The sequence below is a fragment of the Muntiacus reevesi genome, chromosome 11 (genome assembly GCF_963930625.1).
Source record: "Muntiacus reevesi chromosome 11, mMunRee1.1, whole genome shotgun sequence".
Classification (NCBI taxonomy): Eukaryota; Metazoa; Chordata; class Mammalia; order Artiodactyla; family Cervidae; genus Muntiacus; species Muntiacus reevesi.
Window position 1 is genome coordinate 24,288,691 of NC_089259.1, and position 15,813 is coordinate 24,304,503.

At 35.1% G+C, this 15,813-nt stretch overlaps 1 protein-coding gene across 7 annotated transcripts in view; it reads right to left on the reverse strand.

Annotated features, from left to right (window-relative positions):
• Positions 1-15,813, reverse strand: part of NBEA (neurobeachin) — a 652,386-nt gene that overhangs the window by 215,811 nt on the left and 420,762 nt on the right. For all 7 annotated transcript variants that reach the window (XM_065901711.1, XM_065901709.1, XM_065901706.1 and 4 more), the window contains one exon: positions 9,803-9,946. In XM_065901711.1, coding sequence (XP_065757783.1) covers positions 9,803-9,946 — 144 coding nt within the window. The remainder of the gene's footprint in view (positions 1-9,802; positions 9,947-15,813) is intronic.

Below are 15,813 nucleotides of genomic sequence, written 5' to 3' on the forward strand. Positions count from 1 at the left end.
TAACCCTGTCAATCTCAGCCTCAGAGATCTCTGCCTCACACTCTGACCTGAATAACTCAGAACGAGGGGAGTTTCACAGAGAAGATGATAATTTAGCATATGATGTTTACATGTTGTCTGTAACAACTCCAAATTTTTACTTATGATTCCAGACTCAAAACAGGAAACATCCATTCTAGGAAGGCTTTCCAGAATATACCTGGTGGTCAAGGGCCCTGTTTTGTGTTGTCATGGCTTTCTTTGTATATCTAGGACTTTTCTTTTTTCAATTCCCATTATCTGTTCTCCCACTACACCATAAACTCTTTGAAAACAGGAACTGTAATCATGTGTCTTTTTACCCCAAATACCCACCATAAAGTCTTGCACATAGTATATGTTGAATATTTTATATTTGTTTTGCTTGGATAACCACATCCAACCTGAGTCAAGTTAGGATCTCCACAACAGAGAATAAGGACTCAAATAGGTCCCTCCAGCTCTTACCTTTATTGTGTGTGATGAATTTTGACATTTTCTATTTGACTCTTTTCTCTTTTATTTCATTTATAAATAACACTGGTAATAGTTCAAGTAGTTGATTTGCTAACCCATAATAGGTTATAACTTAGGATTAAAAAAAGAAAACAGTGATGTAGTAGATGAACAAGGGCTTTTGGTGAAAGAAGAATGGGTTCACTGCTTGGCCCATTTATCTGTTATGTGATCATAAATAAACACCCCAAAGTCTGACCCTAAGTTTATACATCTTAGAATGAACTGTAATAGCTAATTCATAGAGTTGTGAAGTTTTCAGCCTGTAGGACTGTTTTCTCTCAATAAATGCAAATTCTGTCTCCCAGCATCATTTGCCCATCTACACTTACTCTTTACTACTTAACTAGTTCATCCTCTCCCCACACCCTGAAATACAGGGTGAATTGCCTGGTGAATACAGACTTATCCACACAATTCAGTCTTAGATGCAAGATTTATTTGTGTGTATGAGTGTGTGTGTGTGTGAGAAAGATTTTATTTTTTTACACTTCTTATTTTGTTCTTGGGTATAGCTGATTAACAACATCATGATAGTTTCAGGTGAAAAGTGAAGGGACGCAGCCATACTTTTTAAGAAAGTTTTCCTGATATTTGGTTCTTAAGGTTCCTATTTTAGATACAAATTGAACATATTTAGCTGCTTCATCTGCTAAAAATGAAAGGAAAATTCAATAGAACTTTTCAACAAAAAAACACATAAAATGTTACTATTGGTCCTCTTTTGATCAATAAAACTGCCTAAATATTTTGTCTGGAAAGAAGATATTTAACAATATTTAGCCAGCAAATTCTGACTTTCTCTTTTTTGCTGATAAAAAGTTCTAGATTTGTATTTTAGACTAATGACTGAACTGATGGAGCAGATTCTACTGGAATAACTATGTATAAATGGATTTCCATGTAAAAACTTATTCTTAGTGCTGACTATTTATGTTGGAGATCCTTCTGCAGGCTGTGACTCTGGCTCTGAAACACTAAGTCATTGAAGCAAAATAATTAAATAAAAAAAATATTTTCAGTATGCAGAAAGACTTATTTTTCCTTTTGTATGGCGCTGCTCTAAATGTGGGGGCAAAATCAGTTTTTCACCTAATTGTGCATTAGTGCCAAATTCTTTCAGAGGGAGCACAGAACACTCTGGAATGAGGCAGTGATACCATAATGAAACCTCACCCCTTCCTCTTCTTCAATTAACTAAAACCCACAGTCTGACGTTGAGAAAACAGTTTTGTTTTCTCACACTTTTTTTCTCCAAGTGTGACAAACAAAGTAACCCATACATTTTCAAAAAGTGAATAAAGTGCACTCATTCGTATACTTTTTTTAGAAAAACATGGCATATGAAACATTAGCTTCCTAGGAGAGAGATGGTTGACTGGTACCTGAGTTGAGTTGCAAGCTGCCCCTATTTTTCTTGTTGGTGGTATAGTTTAACTATAGTTTATAGTTTAACTATAAATCTGAAAGAGATTACTTTTTGGGATACTCTCCATAACAGTGAAAATAGTAAAAAATAAAAATACGTCTCAACTAAAATGCTTTATTAGAAAGAAAGAGACCTCATCGCTGTGGTCTTGAAAGATCTGCAGCATAACAAAGAAATGCTTATTCTTAAAATTAAAAAAAAAAGATGCAAGAAAATTATATGATCAGAATCATGGTTTAAGTGTAATAAACATAGTTGAATTATGCCCTTTTATATTTTAAATTTACAGAATTTGATTGGTGGGATGTCATTACAGTTAAAAGTACCTTAAAAGTGTTTTTTATAGACTACAGAATCCATGGTTGGAGGAGACATACACTTTGGCAGATACAGACTCTAAAATGTAAAATGCTTGCAGACTCTAAAATGGCCTTGGAGACACTAAAAATAGTGAAGATAGGCTAAGAAGTATAGATATTCAAGGTGAAGCTTTCACTGATTTTCAAAACTTTTCAACTGAATTTAGAAGTTAACCTAGAAGTTTAAATATTTTAGCTTTGGTAAGAAATGAGCATGTGTTAACACTGTCTCTAAGATCTTTGTGAATTCTGTGTTTGAAACTGAACATGAACCCTTTGGGTATACTATTTATGACTGCAAAGCAACTTTCTAATTCAAAGAGAGAAAAAAGACAAAGACTCATAAGGCTTTTTCAACATCAAATAGCTTTTACTAAACAACATTTTGATGAGTTAAGTGTGACTGAGTAGGGGACATATGGATTAAATTTCCCTTAAAATACACATGGGTTTAAAAATTAAGGAAAAAATCCTGAGCAAAAAAATAATGCTTTTCAGAGAATCTAGCATGTTTTAGAACTATTTTCCTCTAAATACAAATATCAGGATGACTCCAGTCTAGTTAGACTTTGTAATTAAAACTACTTAATTATAAATGCCAGGGATTTTAAAAAAAATATTAGTTCTATCAGGAAAAGAATCTTCATTAATTCTATTTGAGTTGTGTGGAATAGTTAGGCCTAACTCAGGCAGACAAGATCTGAGTCAGAGTTTATCTCCATCTGTGAAACACTGACTTTGTTTTCATATACAGTACTTATTCTCTTAGTCCATTAAACAATTACAATATTTTTTTCCCTGTGATTTCAGCTCATACTCTTTTTTCCTTATTTAAATAACACATTTCCTTGAAAAAATCTTAGGTTTTAGAATTCTGTTGTTCCTTTCATTTGATTATTATAATTGTCTAGAATCTTGAGTTCTTCCTTCTTGTTTGCCCTATGTCTTGCTTTACCTTCCTTTCTTAGCTCAGTTTTTAGGTAACCTTCACTTGCTATATAACCAACTTTGTCTCTGGGTGCTGAACATTCCAAGTTAGAATATTTAAAGGCCTAATTATCTCTCTGATCATCTTAATTGTCTACTTTCACTTACTAGGGTAGACATACTCTATACCATAATTTCCTGGTTATTTGATTTACTGAAGAGTAGAAGCAGAACTAATTTTCCTGATGACTTTTTTCCCTATCAGTTTCTGAACCCCAGAGTTCTACATAGTCACTAAGTGCTCAAAAGGTGTTAATAAGTAAGTAAATGAGTACATGAAATGCAGTCAAGTAGATTTAGGGAGGTAGGAATGGTCAAACTTAAAAATTTCTAAAAAACTGGTGTAGGGAGTCAACTGTATAGTGATGGAAGATAATTAAAATTGTGAAGGTGAGCACTTTGTAAGTACACAGATGTTGAATTATAATGCTGGATACCTGAAAATTTCATAATTTTAAAAAACTCTAAGCAAGTTTCCTCCTCCATTCACATTATTTGATAATTGGTTTCATTTTGAATTGGTAGAACAAATATTGAGAGAAATGCAAACAATTTTACCAGTTAACAATGAGAAAAACAGTCTGAACAACTACTGCCCAATAAACATCAGTGAAATTGCACTGGGAACTGTTATGAACATTAAAGGTGAGTCATGTGAGGAAGGTGACTGTCATGTAGGAGAACCTCCCTTTGACTTCATTCTATTAGGCCTCCTACTTGTATCTGTATTTTTTCTCATTCTTAAATTCACATAATGTATTTCTTATAAATTTCAGATTCTTGACTTTGGTTAGAAACTGTGTGTGTATATGTGTGCACCTGTGTGTAAAGGAATGTAAATCTACCACCTTACCACTTTGAAAACCTTCCCCCACAGAAAAATCCAACCCCTTACATTCTAAGACTTCTTCCTCCTAATGCTAGTTCCCTGTACTAATTATAATTACTCCTTTCAAATATTCAAAGCAACATTATAGTCCATTGGTTACAGGACATGTTTTCCATGTGGTAGAGAAAAACAGTTTTTTGATTAAGAGTTCACAGTGGTATCTTGATATTAAAAATGGGAACCTCAAGAAACATTTAGTTAAAGTGACATAATTCCTGGAAATTGGGATGGAACCAAGATTAGCTTAACTGTAGGTGTTCTTACTCTGGAAAAGTCAAGTGATTATTTGAATGACTGAATCAGTATGAACATATGATCTAATAATTCAAGCCCCAAACACTTAATTTCAATAGATTAAAAGAAGTTTTATTTTGTCTCTGGATTTTGGTATAAATTATCTAGTAATTATCTCAGCTCTCCAGTTTACCTATAATGAACTTTTTCAATGGGAACATTTTAAGGGCAAGTAATTTTTTTAGACGATTTCCTCATGGTTCAAAGGTATAAGGGATATAGTTGCTAGTGTTACAGTCTAAAAGGAGGGACAAAACATATAAAAAAGCATCTGCAAGACAAGGCCTCAGTAATAAAGTGTCTTGAGAATAATATAATCAAAATTTTATGGGTTATCTATAATAAAAAGATAGATAATAACCATCACTGGGAAAAATGTGGAAAAATTGGACCCTTGCATACTGCTGACAGGAATGTAAAATAATGCTGCCACTTTGGAAAGTGGTCTGCTGCTGCTGCTGCTGCTGCTAAGTGGCTTCAGTCGTGTCTGACTCTGTGCGACTCCGTAGATGGCAGCCCACCAGGTTCCCCCGTCCCTGGGATTCTCCAGGCAAGAACACTGGAGTGGGTTGCCATTTCCTTCTCCAATGCATGAAAGTGAAAAGTGAAAGTGAAGTCGCTCAGTCGTGTCCGACTCCTGGCGACCCCATGGACGCAGCCCACCAGGCTCCTCTGTCCATGGGATTTTCCAGGCAAGAGTACTGGAGTGGGTTGCCACTGCCTTCTCCGGAAAGCAGTCTAGTAGTTCCTCAAAAAGTTAAAAATAATTATTTGACCGAGCAATTCCATGCCTAGGTATATACCCAAGAGAAATAAAAGCATATGTTTGCAGAAAATGTTGTAAATGAATATTCACAGCAGCATTGTTATAATAGCCAAAAGATGAAAACAAACCAAATGTCCATAAACATTTGATAAACAACAAAGGATGGATAAACAAAATGTGATACAGTCCAACAATGGAATATTATTCACAGTAAAAAAAGACATACACGCTACAACATGGATGAGCCTTGAATACATTATGTTAACTAAAATAAACTAGTCACAAAAGACTCCATATTATATGATTCCATTGATATGAAATGTGCAGAATAAGCAAATGTATGGAGACAGAAAGCAGTTTAATGGTCCTCTAGGGATGTGGAGGGAAGATGAGAATTTGGGGAGGAATAGCTAAAGAGTATGAGATTACTTCTTGGGGTGATGAAATGTTCTTAAATGGTGGTGATGGTTACATAACTGTAAATATACAAAAATCATTAAAACCATTGTGCACTTTAAATGAGTCAATTGTATGGCAACAGAAAAGTTGCTGCATATGGGAAGCTAAGATTGGCTAGTGAGTATTTCATAAAGTATTGTATTTAAGTAGGTATTAAAAAGGGTAGATTTTGATAGCAGGAGATAAAGGATGGTGTACTGTAGAGATGTTATCAAGGACATTTTGGGTGAAAAGAGAAGTCTGAACATTGGTGGTGTGGGCTTGTAGAAAATCTTTTCAGTTATTTGACATTAAGTATATGAGTGGATTGTTGGTAATAATAGCTTGCTGCTAAGTCACTTCAGTTGTGTCCAACTCTGTGCGACCCCACAGACGGCAGCCCACCAGGCTCCCCCATCCCTGGGATTCTCCAGGCAAGAACACTGGAGTGGGTTGCCATTTCCTTCTCCAATGCTTGAAAGTGAAAAGTGAAAGTGAAGTCGCTCAGTTGTGTCCGACTCTTAGCGACCTCATGGACTACAGCCTACCAGGCTCCTCTGTCCATGGGATTTTCCAGGCAAGAGTACTGGAGTGGGGTGCCATTGCCTTCTCCAATAATAGCTTACATACACACAAAACATTTTTCTATCACTTACAGAACTGATAAAGCATAAAGGACCATCATCATTAACTCAGAATTCCCTAAATTAGCAAAATTACTAACATTTGGAAGCAATAATAAAGGAATCCGTATGCATTATAATTCTATTATGTAAAATATTTCTATTGTTTCCAAATATGTGACAGAATTACTACTCTAAAAGAAATGAAATACATTTTATCAGTGGGAGAAAAGTCTTTCAATCAATTAAATCATTCACTTGTCAATTCACATAAGTTTGAGTTAATTTTAAATCTTACTCAACAAATTTGAAGAAATAACTTGCCAAATTAAATTTCAGAATAAAATAAATGAGATTTTATACTAAAATCAGTTGAATTAAAATAATTTCAATGTTTTAAGTAAAAATATAATTAGTAAATTGAAAATTTTAGTTACATAGGATATCTTAGGTACTAATTCACATTGGTCAATCACTACAAACTAAAACAGCAATTTAAATAAGTTAGGTGGTGTTGTAATAATTACTGAATTGACTGACATAGTTCTATATTATAATCATATTAGCCATTTGCAAAATACATAATAATTTGAGCAATTCATAATCACACACATTTATTTAACTTGGCTCTTGAGATGAACAGCTTGGGAAGAAAGGGAACTAAAAGTGAAACAGAAAATTGTATGACATTTAAAACTGTAGAACTTTGTCGACATTTTATCTTTATTAAAACTAAAAGAAAATGGAGAAAACATGAAAAAGGGTCAATATTTAAATATAACTGTGCCAAAAATGCTCTGTCAGATTTTAACTTACAAGATGATTTGGGGGAACCCATATATAAAGGTAAAATTAATTGCCAGGCTTATTCATAAACTTTTAAGTACTTTATACTGGGAGTCCATAAAATTTGAGTTATATACCAAGGATCTTTTTCTACATCATTTTAGAAGAGTCTTTAAATATATATACATATTTATTTAAATACACTACTTGGTTCATTTTAGTTCATGCCATATACTATGAGTTTCTAAAGAAGTATATTATTTATATACTTCTTAACTTTATGCAAGCTACTTAAATTTGTCTTGGCTTCTATATCCTGATTTGTAAAATTCAGGTACTATAGGTTATTACACATGAAGCTCTTTGAACACTGACTGGTTTCTAGCAAGATATGCTAGCTATTCTCTTTTTTTTTTTTTCCCTATAAACAGAAACTGACCCTAAGAAAGGCATTATTAATTAACAAATTTTAATTTCTGAGGCAGAGATAACAATTATTTGGACAAGAATTTGTTAGAACAACAAATTTTATATATATATATATATATGGTTTAAAACTTACTAACAGCTGATTTTTTTAACTTAAAAATACGGTAACTAACTTTCCAAATTATTTTCCTGTAACATTGTCACTATCACAGCAGTCCAGATTAGTAAACAGGCTTTAGTATTTACAAAATGAATCTATGAGACACCTACAATTTATACAGCTGCCTTCTGTGACCCTTACTTCTCGCTTCACAAAACATCCATACCCTACTTCTTTTCTACTGCATTCAGAGATCAGGGTCACATCTGTGCACTGCTGATTTAAACATGAACACTGAAGATCTGGTAGAAGATCAGTGTTTTAGGACACTTTGCAAGGCTTTTCAGACATAAGGATTCTACAGAGACTATGAGTTAGGACCAGGTGGAAAGGGCAAGGAGCCAATTTGCTCAAAGAAAAATCTGCCTAAAAGACAGAAGTGGGAGGAGTACTGAGAGAGTGCATTGGTCAGGGCCATATAACTGGGTTGTTAAACAATTTACTTCAAGTCTACTTTCTTTGTTCTTCAAGTATTTTAACTTAAGGTTATTTTGAGAATTTTGCTTATAAGCATAAATTAATATTAATAATTACTCTGTCTACTATTAAAAGACAGAAATACAAAGGAGTTATTAACCTTTATCAGATTTTGTCTCTGGTATTACTGGGCAGATCTTATCATAATAAACTTCAAGGCAGTAGCCAAATTTGTATTAACTAATTACCTTTAGTGGAAACTAAAGTCCAGAGATGCTAAACTAAATGACTGTATAATTACTGAACATATCTGTGAGGATATGGGAATAAGGAAAGACAACACATTATCTAAATAGGTCGGGAATCATGTTTGTGAACATTTTCCAGTTCATTAGGATCAAGAGTAAGACCGAAAAAACAAAAAAAACAATTTGTGGCAAAAAGAAATAATGACTTCATTTGCTTAAATTGCCAAATGGCCTCAGATAAAAGTCTCTCAAGTATTTTTCAAAAATACAAAAACAGAACCAAAACTTGAACATTTACTTAGGAATCTGAGGCAAACATTGGTTCATAGACTTAAGATTAGTTTTGAACAGGACAAATCATTTTCATGATACAGAATTGCTAATAACATAGGGACATCCAGGAGCTGGTATTAGAACAGCCTTATTAAACATTTTCTAGGAGAGGGACAATAATGTGCTGTCTCCAGTTTACAATCAACAATAACTTCTCTTTGGTAAAATGAGAGATTTCTAACTGGCAGAAATATGGTTGGAGATGTTCCTAAAACATGCCAGGTAATTTTTGGCACACTTCTAGAAAAAGAAGCACTAGTTTGTAAACAGAAGGATGATTATAGCCCACTTCTCTATTGCCATCCACCCCTCTGAAGTTGTATGGGGTGAAAATGCAGAATAAAGGTAAGACTCAGCCCCTTTTGAAACGCTAAAGCAGGAGTTTTTAGTCTGAGATCTAGGATATGATTCCACAGACTGCTTTCCAGGGGTCAGTGAGCTCTCTGTATAGGACTGTATGGGTATCTTGAAACAATCTACTTTCATCAGATTCTCAAAAGTGGCTTATAACCCTAAAATGGTTATGGGCCAACACTAAGGCATCTGTAACCCATCGGGCCATTGATCTGCTGCTCTGAATTGGCCTTAGACAAGCGCCAGAGCAGAGTGAAAACTGAGAGTGGGCAGGCAGTGAATGTTTTGTAGTAATGGGGATTAGTGCTGTGGGAACAGAGAGAAAACAGTAATGGGGAAGGAATTCCCAAGACTGATAGCAGGGAGGAAATGGCTAATTCCACAGTCACCTGGTTGAAGTGACTATTTTTCATAGCTGTTAGCATGTTAGTCACAGGTTAAATTACCATCATGTTCCCCTTGCCACCCTCACCCCCAATTATTAGGCAGTTAGTGAGAACAATTTGTGCTCTCCATTATTTTTTCTATATTAAAAGTTGCTCTTCATTACACAGAGAGTAGATGCTATTCATTTATCATTAGCCTGATGTGTAGTTTCCTCTTTTCAATATTAGAAATGAGATAGATTATTAACATTAAGATGATTGAGCACTGTTCCAACCACTGGCACAAACTTATTCACCAGGAGATTGACTTCAAATTCACTAGCATCGTGTGCACTTATTACTTACAACAAATAAAAAAATAACAGTTTACCTGCGAGATTGTCGATTTCTTTCTCTTGGAGTAGACTGACCGCATCGTCATCTCCTTCCAGCATAAGCTCTGTCTCTGCATTCTGATTCACTATCGCTTGACTTCTGAATGTTTTCTTTGACTTTACCACGTCTTCTTCAGTCCCTAAACACAAGCAAAATATAGTAATTTAGGTCACTCTGATTGTTTTACTTTACACTGTGAGTGTTAGAGAAAAAGCTATTACTTTCTTACCCTACAGTTCATAGGGTCGCAAAAGAGTCGGGCAAAACTTAGCAACTAAACAACAATGCAAGTAGTACAAACGGCCAAAATTCAAATGCACAAAAAGTAACTGAAAGACACAAAAGTCTACAAGCCATAAATGCTGGAGAGGGTGTGGAGAAAAGGGAACCCTCTTACATTGTTGGTGGGAATGCAAACTAGTACAGCCACTATGGAGAACAATGTGGAGATTCCTTAAAAAATTGGAAATAGAACTGCCATATGACCCAGCAATCCCACTTCTGGGCGTACACACCGAGGAAGCCAGAACTGAAAGACACACGTGTACCCCAATGTTCATCACAGCACTGTTTATAACAGCCAGGACATGGAAGCAACCTAGATGCCCATCAGCAGACGAATGGATAAGAAAGCTGTGGTACATATACACAATGGAATACTACTCAGCCATTAAAAAGAATACAGTTGAATCAGTTCTAATGAGGTGGATAAAACTGGAGCCCACTATACAGAGTGAAGTAAACCAGAAAGAAAAATACCAATACAGTATACTAACGCATATATATGGAATTTAGAAAGATGGTAATGATAACCCTATATGCAAGACAGAAAAAGAGTTACAGATGTATAGAACAGACTTTTGGACTCTGTGGGAGAAGGAGAGGGTGGGATGATCTGAGAGAACAGCATTGCAACATGTATATTATCAAGTGTAAAAGAGATCGCCAGTCCAGGTTTGATGCATGAGACAAGTGCTCAGGGCTGGTGCACTGGGATGACCCAGAGGGATGGGATGGGGAGGGAGGCGGGAGGGGGGTTCAGAATAGGGAACACATGTAAATCCATGGCTGATTCATATCAATGTATGGCAAAAACCACTACAATATCGTAAAAAAAAAAAATAATAAAAAAAACCAACTGAGAAAAATTAGTTGACCTAGCATTAACATGTTAATCCATGTGAATGTTAGAAATTACAATGCATTTAAGTGTCTCATGGATTTGACTCCTTAACAAATATTTCAATATTTACATTTAGACATCTGCTTTGGCAGGTGATAATGAATGTGAAATTATCTGAGCTACAAGTAAATTATATATATATATATAGCTAAGAAATACCTATATTTCATGTCACCTGAAGTTGGAATTCAACATGGAGGAATATGGTTTAATTTACTGTGTTCCAGCTTTAGTATTAGGGTATAGGCTCAAAGAGCAGCATTAACTAGAAAAGTATCTTCACATTTCATTTGGTATGCTGCATATATTCCTGAAATGAAAGTGAAAGTCGCTTAGTTGTGTCCGACTCCTTGCAATACCATGGACTGTAGCCTGCTAGGCTCCTCTGTCCATGGAATTCTCCAGGCAAGAACACTGGAGTGTGTAACCTTTCCCTTCTCCAGGGGATCTTCCCAACCCAGGGATTAAACCCAGGTCTCCCACATTGCAGGCAGATTCATTACCGCCTGAGTCACCAGGGAAGCCCACGAATACTGGAGTGGGTAGCCTACCCCTTCTCCAGGGGATCTTCCTAACCAAGGAATCGAACCAGGGTCTCCTGCACTGCCGGTGGATTCTTTATCAGCTGAACTACCAGGGAAGTCCATTTGTGAAATGGAGGCATAATAAATCATTGCTGTATAGTATTTTTGTATCATAGTTTCAGGGGATGCTATGGTTTTGTGTACACACGTAATTACTTTCCAAATCTTGTCATGCCTTTGGCCAAAAATCCAGTGAACAATGAACACTCTTGGTTAATTTTCCTAGGCCCAGTATAGGAATTTCCAAGTCTTTCCTGTCTACTGATATTTGCTCAAGCATTTCTTGGTTAAGCATGGTTAGCCATGGTAAAACTTGCATTGTAAACCAAAGTGTTAGCTTCTTTCTTTACAGCATTCACAATTCTTTTTTGTTAGTGATTCAGAGTCAATTCTGTTTGCTAAAACATTAACAGATTGACTCAGAGGTAGCCCACAGAGGAGTAAAAAATACACGTTGAGGTACACAGTCATGCCACAGTAGCACTGTGTCACTGGCTGAGAGGTATACTCTGTCATCCTAGCTTTTACTGCATAATAGCATTAGAGAGCCCAGTTTAAGTACAGCTTAACAGTATAAAGTAATGGATTGTTAAATATATTTCAATAAACACTTAAGAAAACAAGCAGTGCTATTAGAGATCAATGCTGCTTGGAAGGTGAGGAGACTTAAATGGCTTATATGTGTAGTCTTTCATCGGCCCACAGATGATTCTCATTTCTGGAATAAAAGATTGAGGACTGATTACTGAATGCTCCAGAACCTTATCTTTATTTCCTTTGGAGTCTTGGTGATATAAAGCCAACCCAACAGTGATCTTCTGGGGGCAGCTATCTATATGCAGTTTGTTGCTTGCTTAGTATCTTAATTTGAGAAATTCGAAGCTTGTACCTTTTGGAACAAAGAGGCAAATCCAAAGATTAACAACCAAGAACTCTCTCCTGAGGCCTTTATGGCCATATGTCTACTAGACATCTTCAGCTAGATATTCCTAATTCCACATTTCCCTAAATGAACGAATTATCTCTTGTTCCTTTACCTCCTCCTATTTTGATCAACATACATCTTTAAGCCACAGACACATGATTCACCCTGTACGGTGATGGTCTCAGCTGTAATTCAAGCCATCATCATTTTGGTTTAGAAGGCCTTGAGAGCCCCCTTATTCACAGCATCCTTCATATTTTTGTCAGAGTATTATTTTATTTCAACACTAATAACTTAAAAATATTTTCCTGCTTAATACTGTTTATTAACTCCTCCAATCAACAACAGTCAATGCAAGGCTTACACCCGGAGATAAAATCTAAGCTCCTTAGGATGACTGATTAAGGCCTTTTATCCTCTCATTATCAGTTTTGTTTTACCTTTTCTTACTCTTCCATGAGCAATACTGAACCATTTACAGCTTCCAGAATATGTCATGCTTTCTTGGATTTCTTTATCTGTGTTAAAACCATTCCCTCAATAAGGTATGTTCTCTCTTTCCTCCTTTGTTTGGCTAATTCCTACTTGGCCTGCAAAACTCACCTCTTTTGGGTGCCTTTCCTAAATAACGCAAACTTTCGCAGTCTACATAGAACTCAACCACACTGAGTGGGTGCTCACCATCATGAGTATGTCTTCTCCTCTGGGCTGTAGCTTCATTCTGCAGCATCAGTGCCTGGTACTAAGCACGTGTGCCACAAACACTTGCTGAACCGAAGTTCAAGTCTACATATCCCGAGTTCCCCTCCCTGAATTCTTTAGGTAGGTCTGTGTGCTCTTTCCCTATACATCCATCATATCTCATGAGTCCTGCTACTACAGTAGTTACATGTATTATAATTGGTTGTGTGCTTGTTATCTCTACAGAGCCTGGAAGCTCCTTCCTTGATGATGAGAAACATCCTTCTGTCTTGGTATGCCCAGTTCTCAGCACACTCACTAGGGCAGAGCAAGTCCTTACAAATATGAATAAATGAATAATAGTTACCTCTGGATAGCTCTTAACCTGAAAATCCCAGGATGTCTCAGAGATTCTTGGTGAACTGACTTCAGTTTGAGAGATAATTGAAGAAACTTATGTATTAACACAAAAGGGAACTTGGTTCTTAACAAGAAATAGTCAATAACCTCCTTTATGCATGCATGAGTCAGCTTGATAAAATAAGTTTTTGCTCATATCACAACCATCTGTATTCTGCTTTGTCTTTAAAAAAAAAGGCTTTACATTATTCTTGTGTTATTAAAATTAAAATCTACCAATAAACAAATTGCAGTTAAAGGAATGTGAGCTCTCAAATGTACATTAAGCTTTCAATGTTACCCTTTCTAGTTTTAAAGCAGCAAAACAACTGTGTGTTTAAAAGATATGTAGTAAATGAATTCATGCCAACACACCAGAACTTATCTTCCCTGTTGAAGTATTATCAGTTTTCAGTTCGGTAAACTTCCTAATTTTATGGTACTGCACCAAACATTTATCTAAATTAATGTGTATGAGATCCAAAGGTGCTTTTCAATCACAATATCCTTTATGAATTAGACTTTCATTTATCAAAATTACAGGCAAAAAGAGGTAAGGTCTCAAAGGGCTGTCTCATTACAAGGCTTATAAACACTGTCCTTAGGAAGAATTGGTTTAACACCCAACAAATCAAAATCTGATTGGGAAGGGAATTTATCTGAGATCATCTATCTTCAGAAGGCACGTTGGACTGAGCGCGCCTCTTGGCCTCTTTAGCCATTCATCAAGAAATTAATGAGCAGGTACCACAAACCACTAGAAAGCCTTAGATTCGAAAATGTGAATTGTGTGTAAGCCTGGACAGGATCGGTATATATGCTTATTTTCCAAGAAAACATTAAAATGTCATAACATTTGAAAGGTTTCAGAATAAAAAAATCCCATCAAATTATAGATTCAAGAAGCCAAATCCAAAATTATACTTAAAATATTTTCCACATCATATTACAAATAACAAATGCAGGAAACTATCCTATACACATTAGATTTCTTAGTATGTAAATATGCTTAAAGCTCTGTTTGTGAAAATGTTATCTAATATAGTACATGGCATTACATGAATCTAAATAAAGCTCCTCTCTCATAATATTTTTCTTAATAATAAGGATCCATATGAAACAAAATACATATTAAAAGTAAAGTAACAAGAAAACTAAGATGTTTCAGTTTTAGTACTGTTACTGTTAGCATTACTTTTATAATATAATAATTATCATTTAAAAGTTTTATTGTTATCTTAAACAAGTACAAGTAAAATACAGAAATAAATCAGATACATTAACTTATCTTGATAATATTGAGAGAATATGTCTAACTGGAAAGATTGGACAATTAAGGCAAATAAATTATTTCATTTGCCCATCATATCTTTTCTACTGATAAACACAAGCAGTCAGTGTACAGAAAAGTACTATTTGGTAGTTTATTTCTGTTTAAGAAATTATTTTATAGTCAACTCTAAAATATCTACACCAATAATGAAAAAAGTAATTTATAATAATAGGTAAGCAATAAATCATGTCTGTTTTGCTAATACACAAAGAAAAGATATAAACTCATAGCAAGCCAATTTTAGTGTAGCATCTTTCTTACCAGTTTTATATTACAGTTATTACTTATTCTGCATTGAGTTTGGGAATGTCTTTAATTTTCATTTATTAAAAATAATACATGGATGTATATATGTATCTATCTACCTACCTACCTACCTATGTACCTACCTATATTATGTATATTTACGCTGTGAGAACCTCTCCTTGATGTTACTTGATCTGCACAATTTAAGTGTATGGCCTATAACTCATGATCCTCCCCCTGCTTATTTAATCTGACTAATTTGCCAGTTTGACCTCTTCACACCTTGTGTTCCCCAAGAGCTGGAAGCTTTTGTTACCAAACATGCCACACTGTTTCAAACCTTTAAGTATGACATGTGGAGTTTCTCTTACATGGAATTTGCTCACCTGCTCTGTTCTTCAAGATTCAGTTTGATTACTCTCTTCACTGCATACATTTTGTATCTTATATATAGTCCCAATATACCGTTATTTTTGATATTTTTTCTTAAGTTTTTCATTTAGGTGTACTCTTAATTAGATTTTTATTTCCAGTTCAACAAGTGTTAAAAAAGTGGCAATCAATAAATATTTGTTGAGTGAGCACATGAAAATAAATATATAATCTGTATATTATTAATCATTTTATATGTACAGCACTTCAGTTCAGTCGCTCA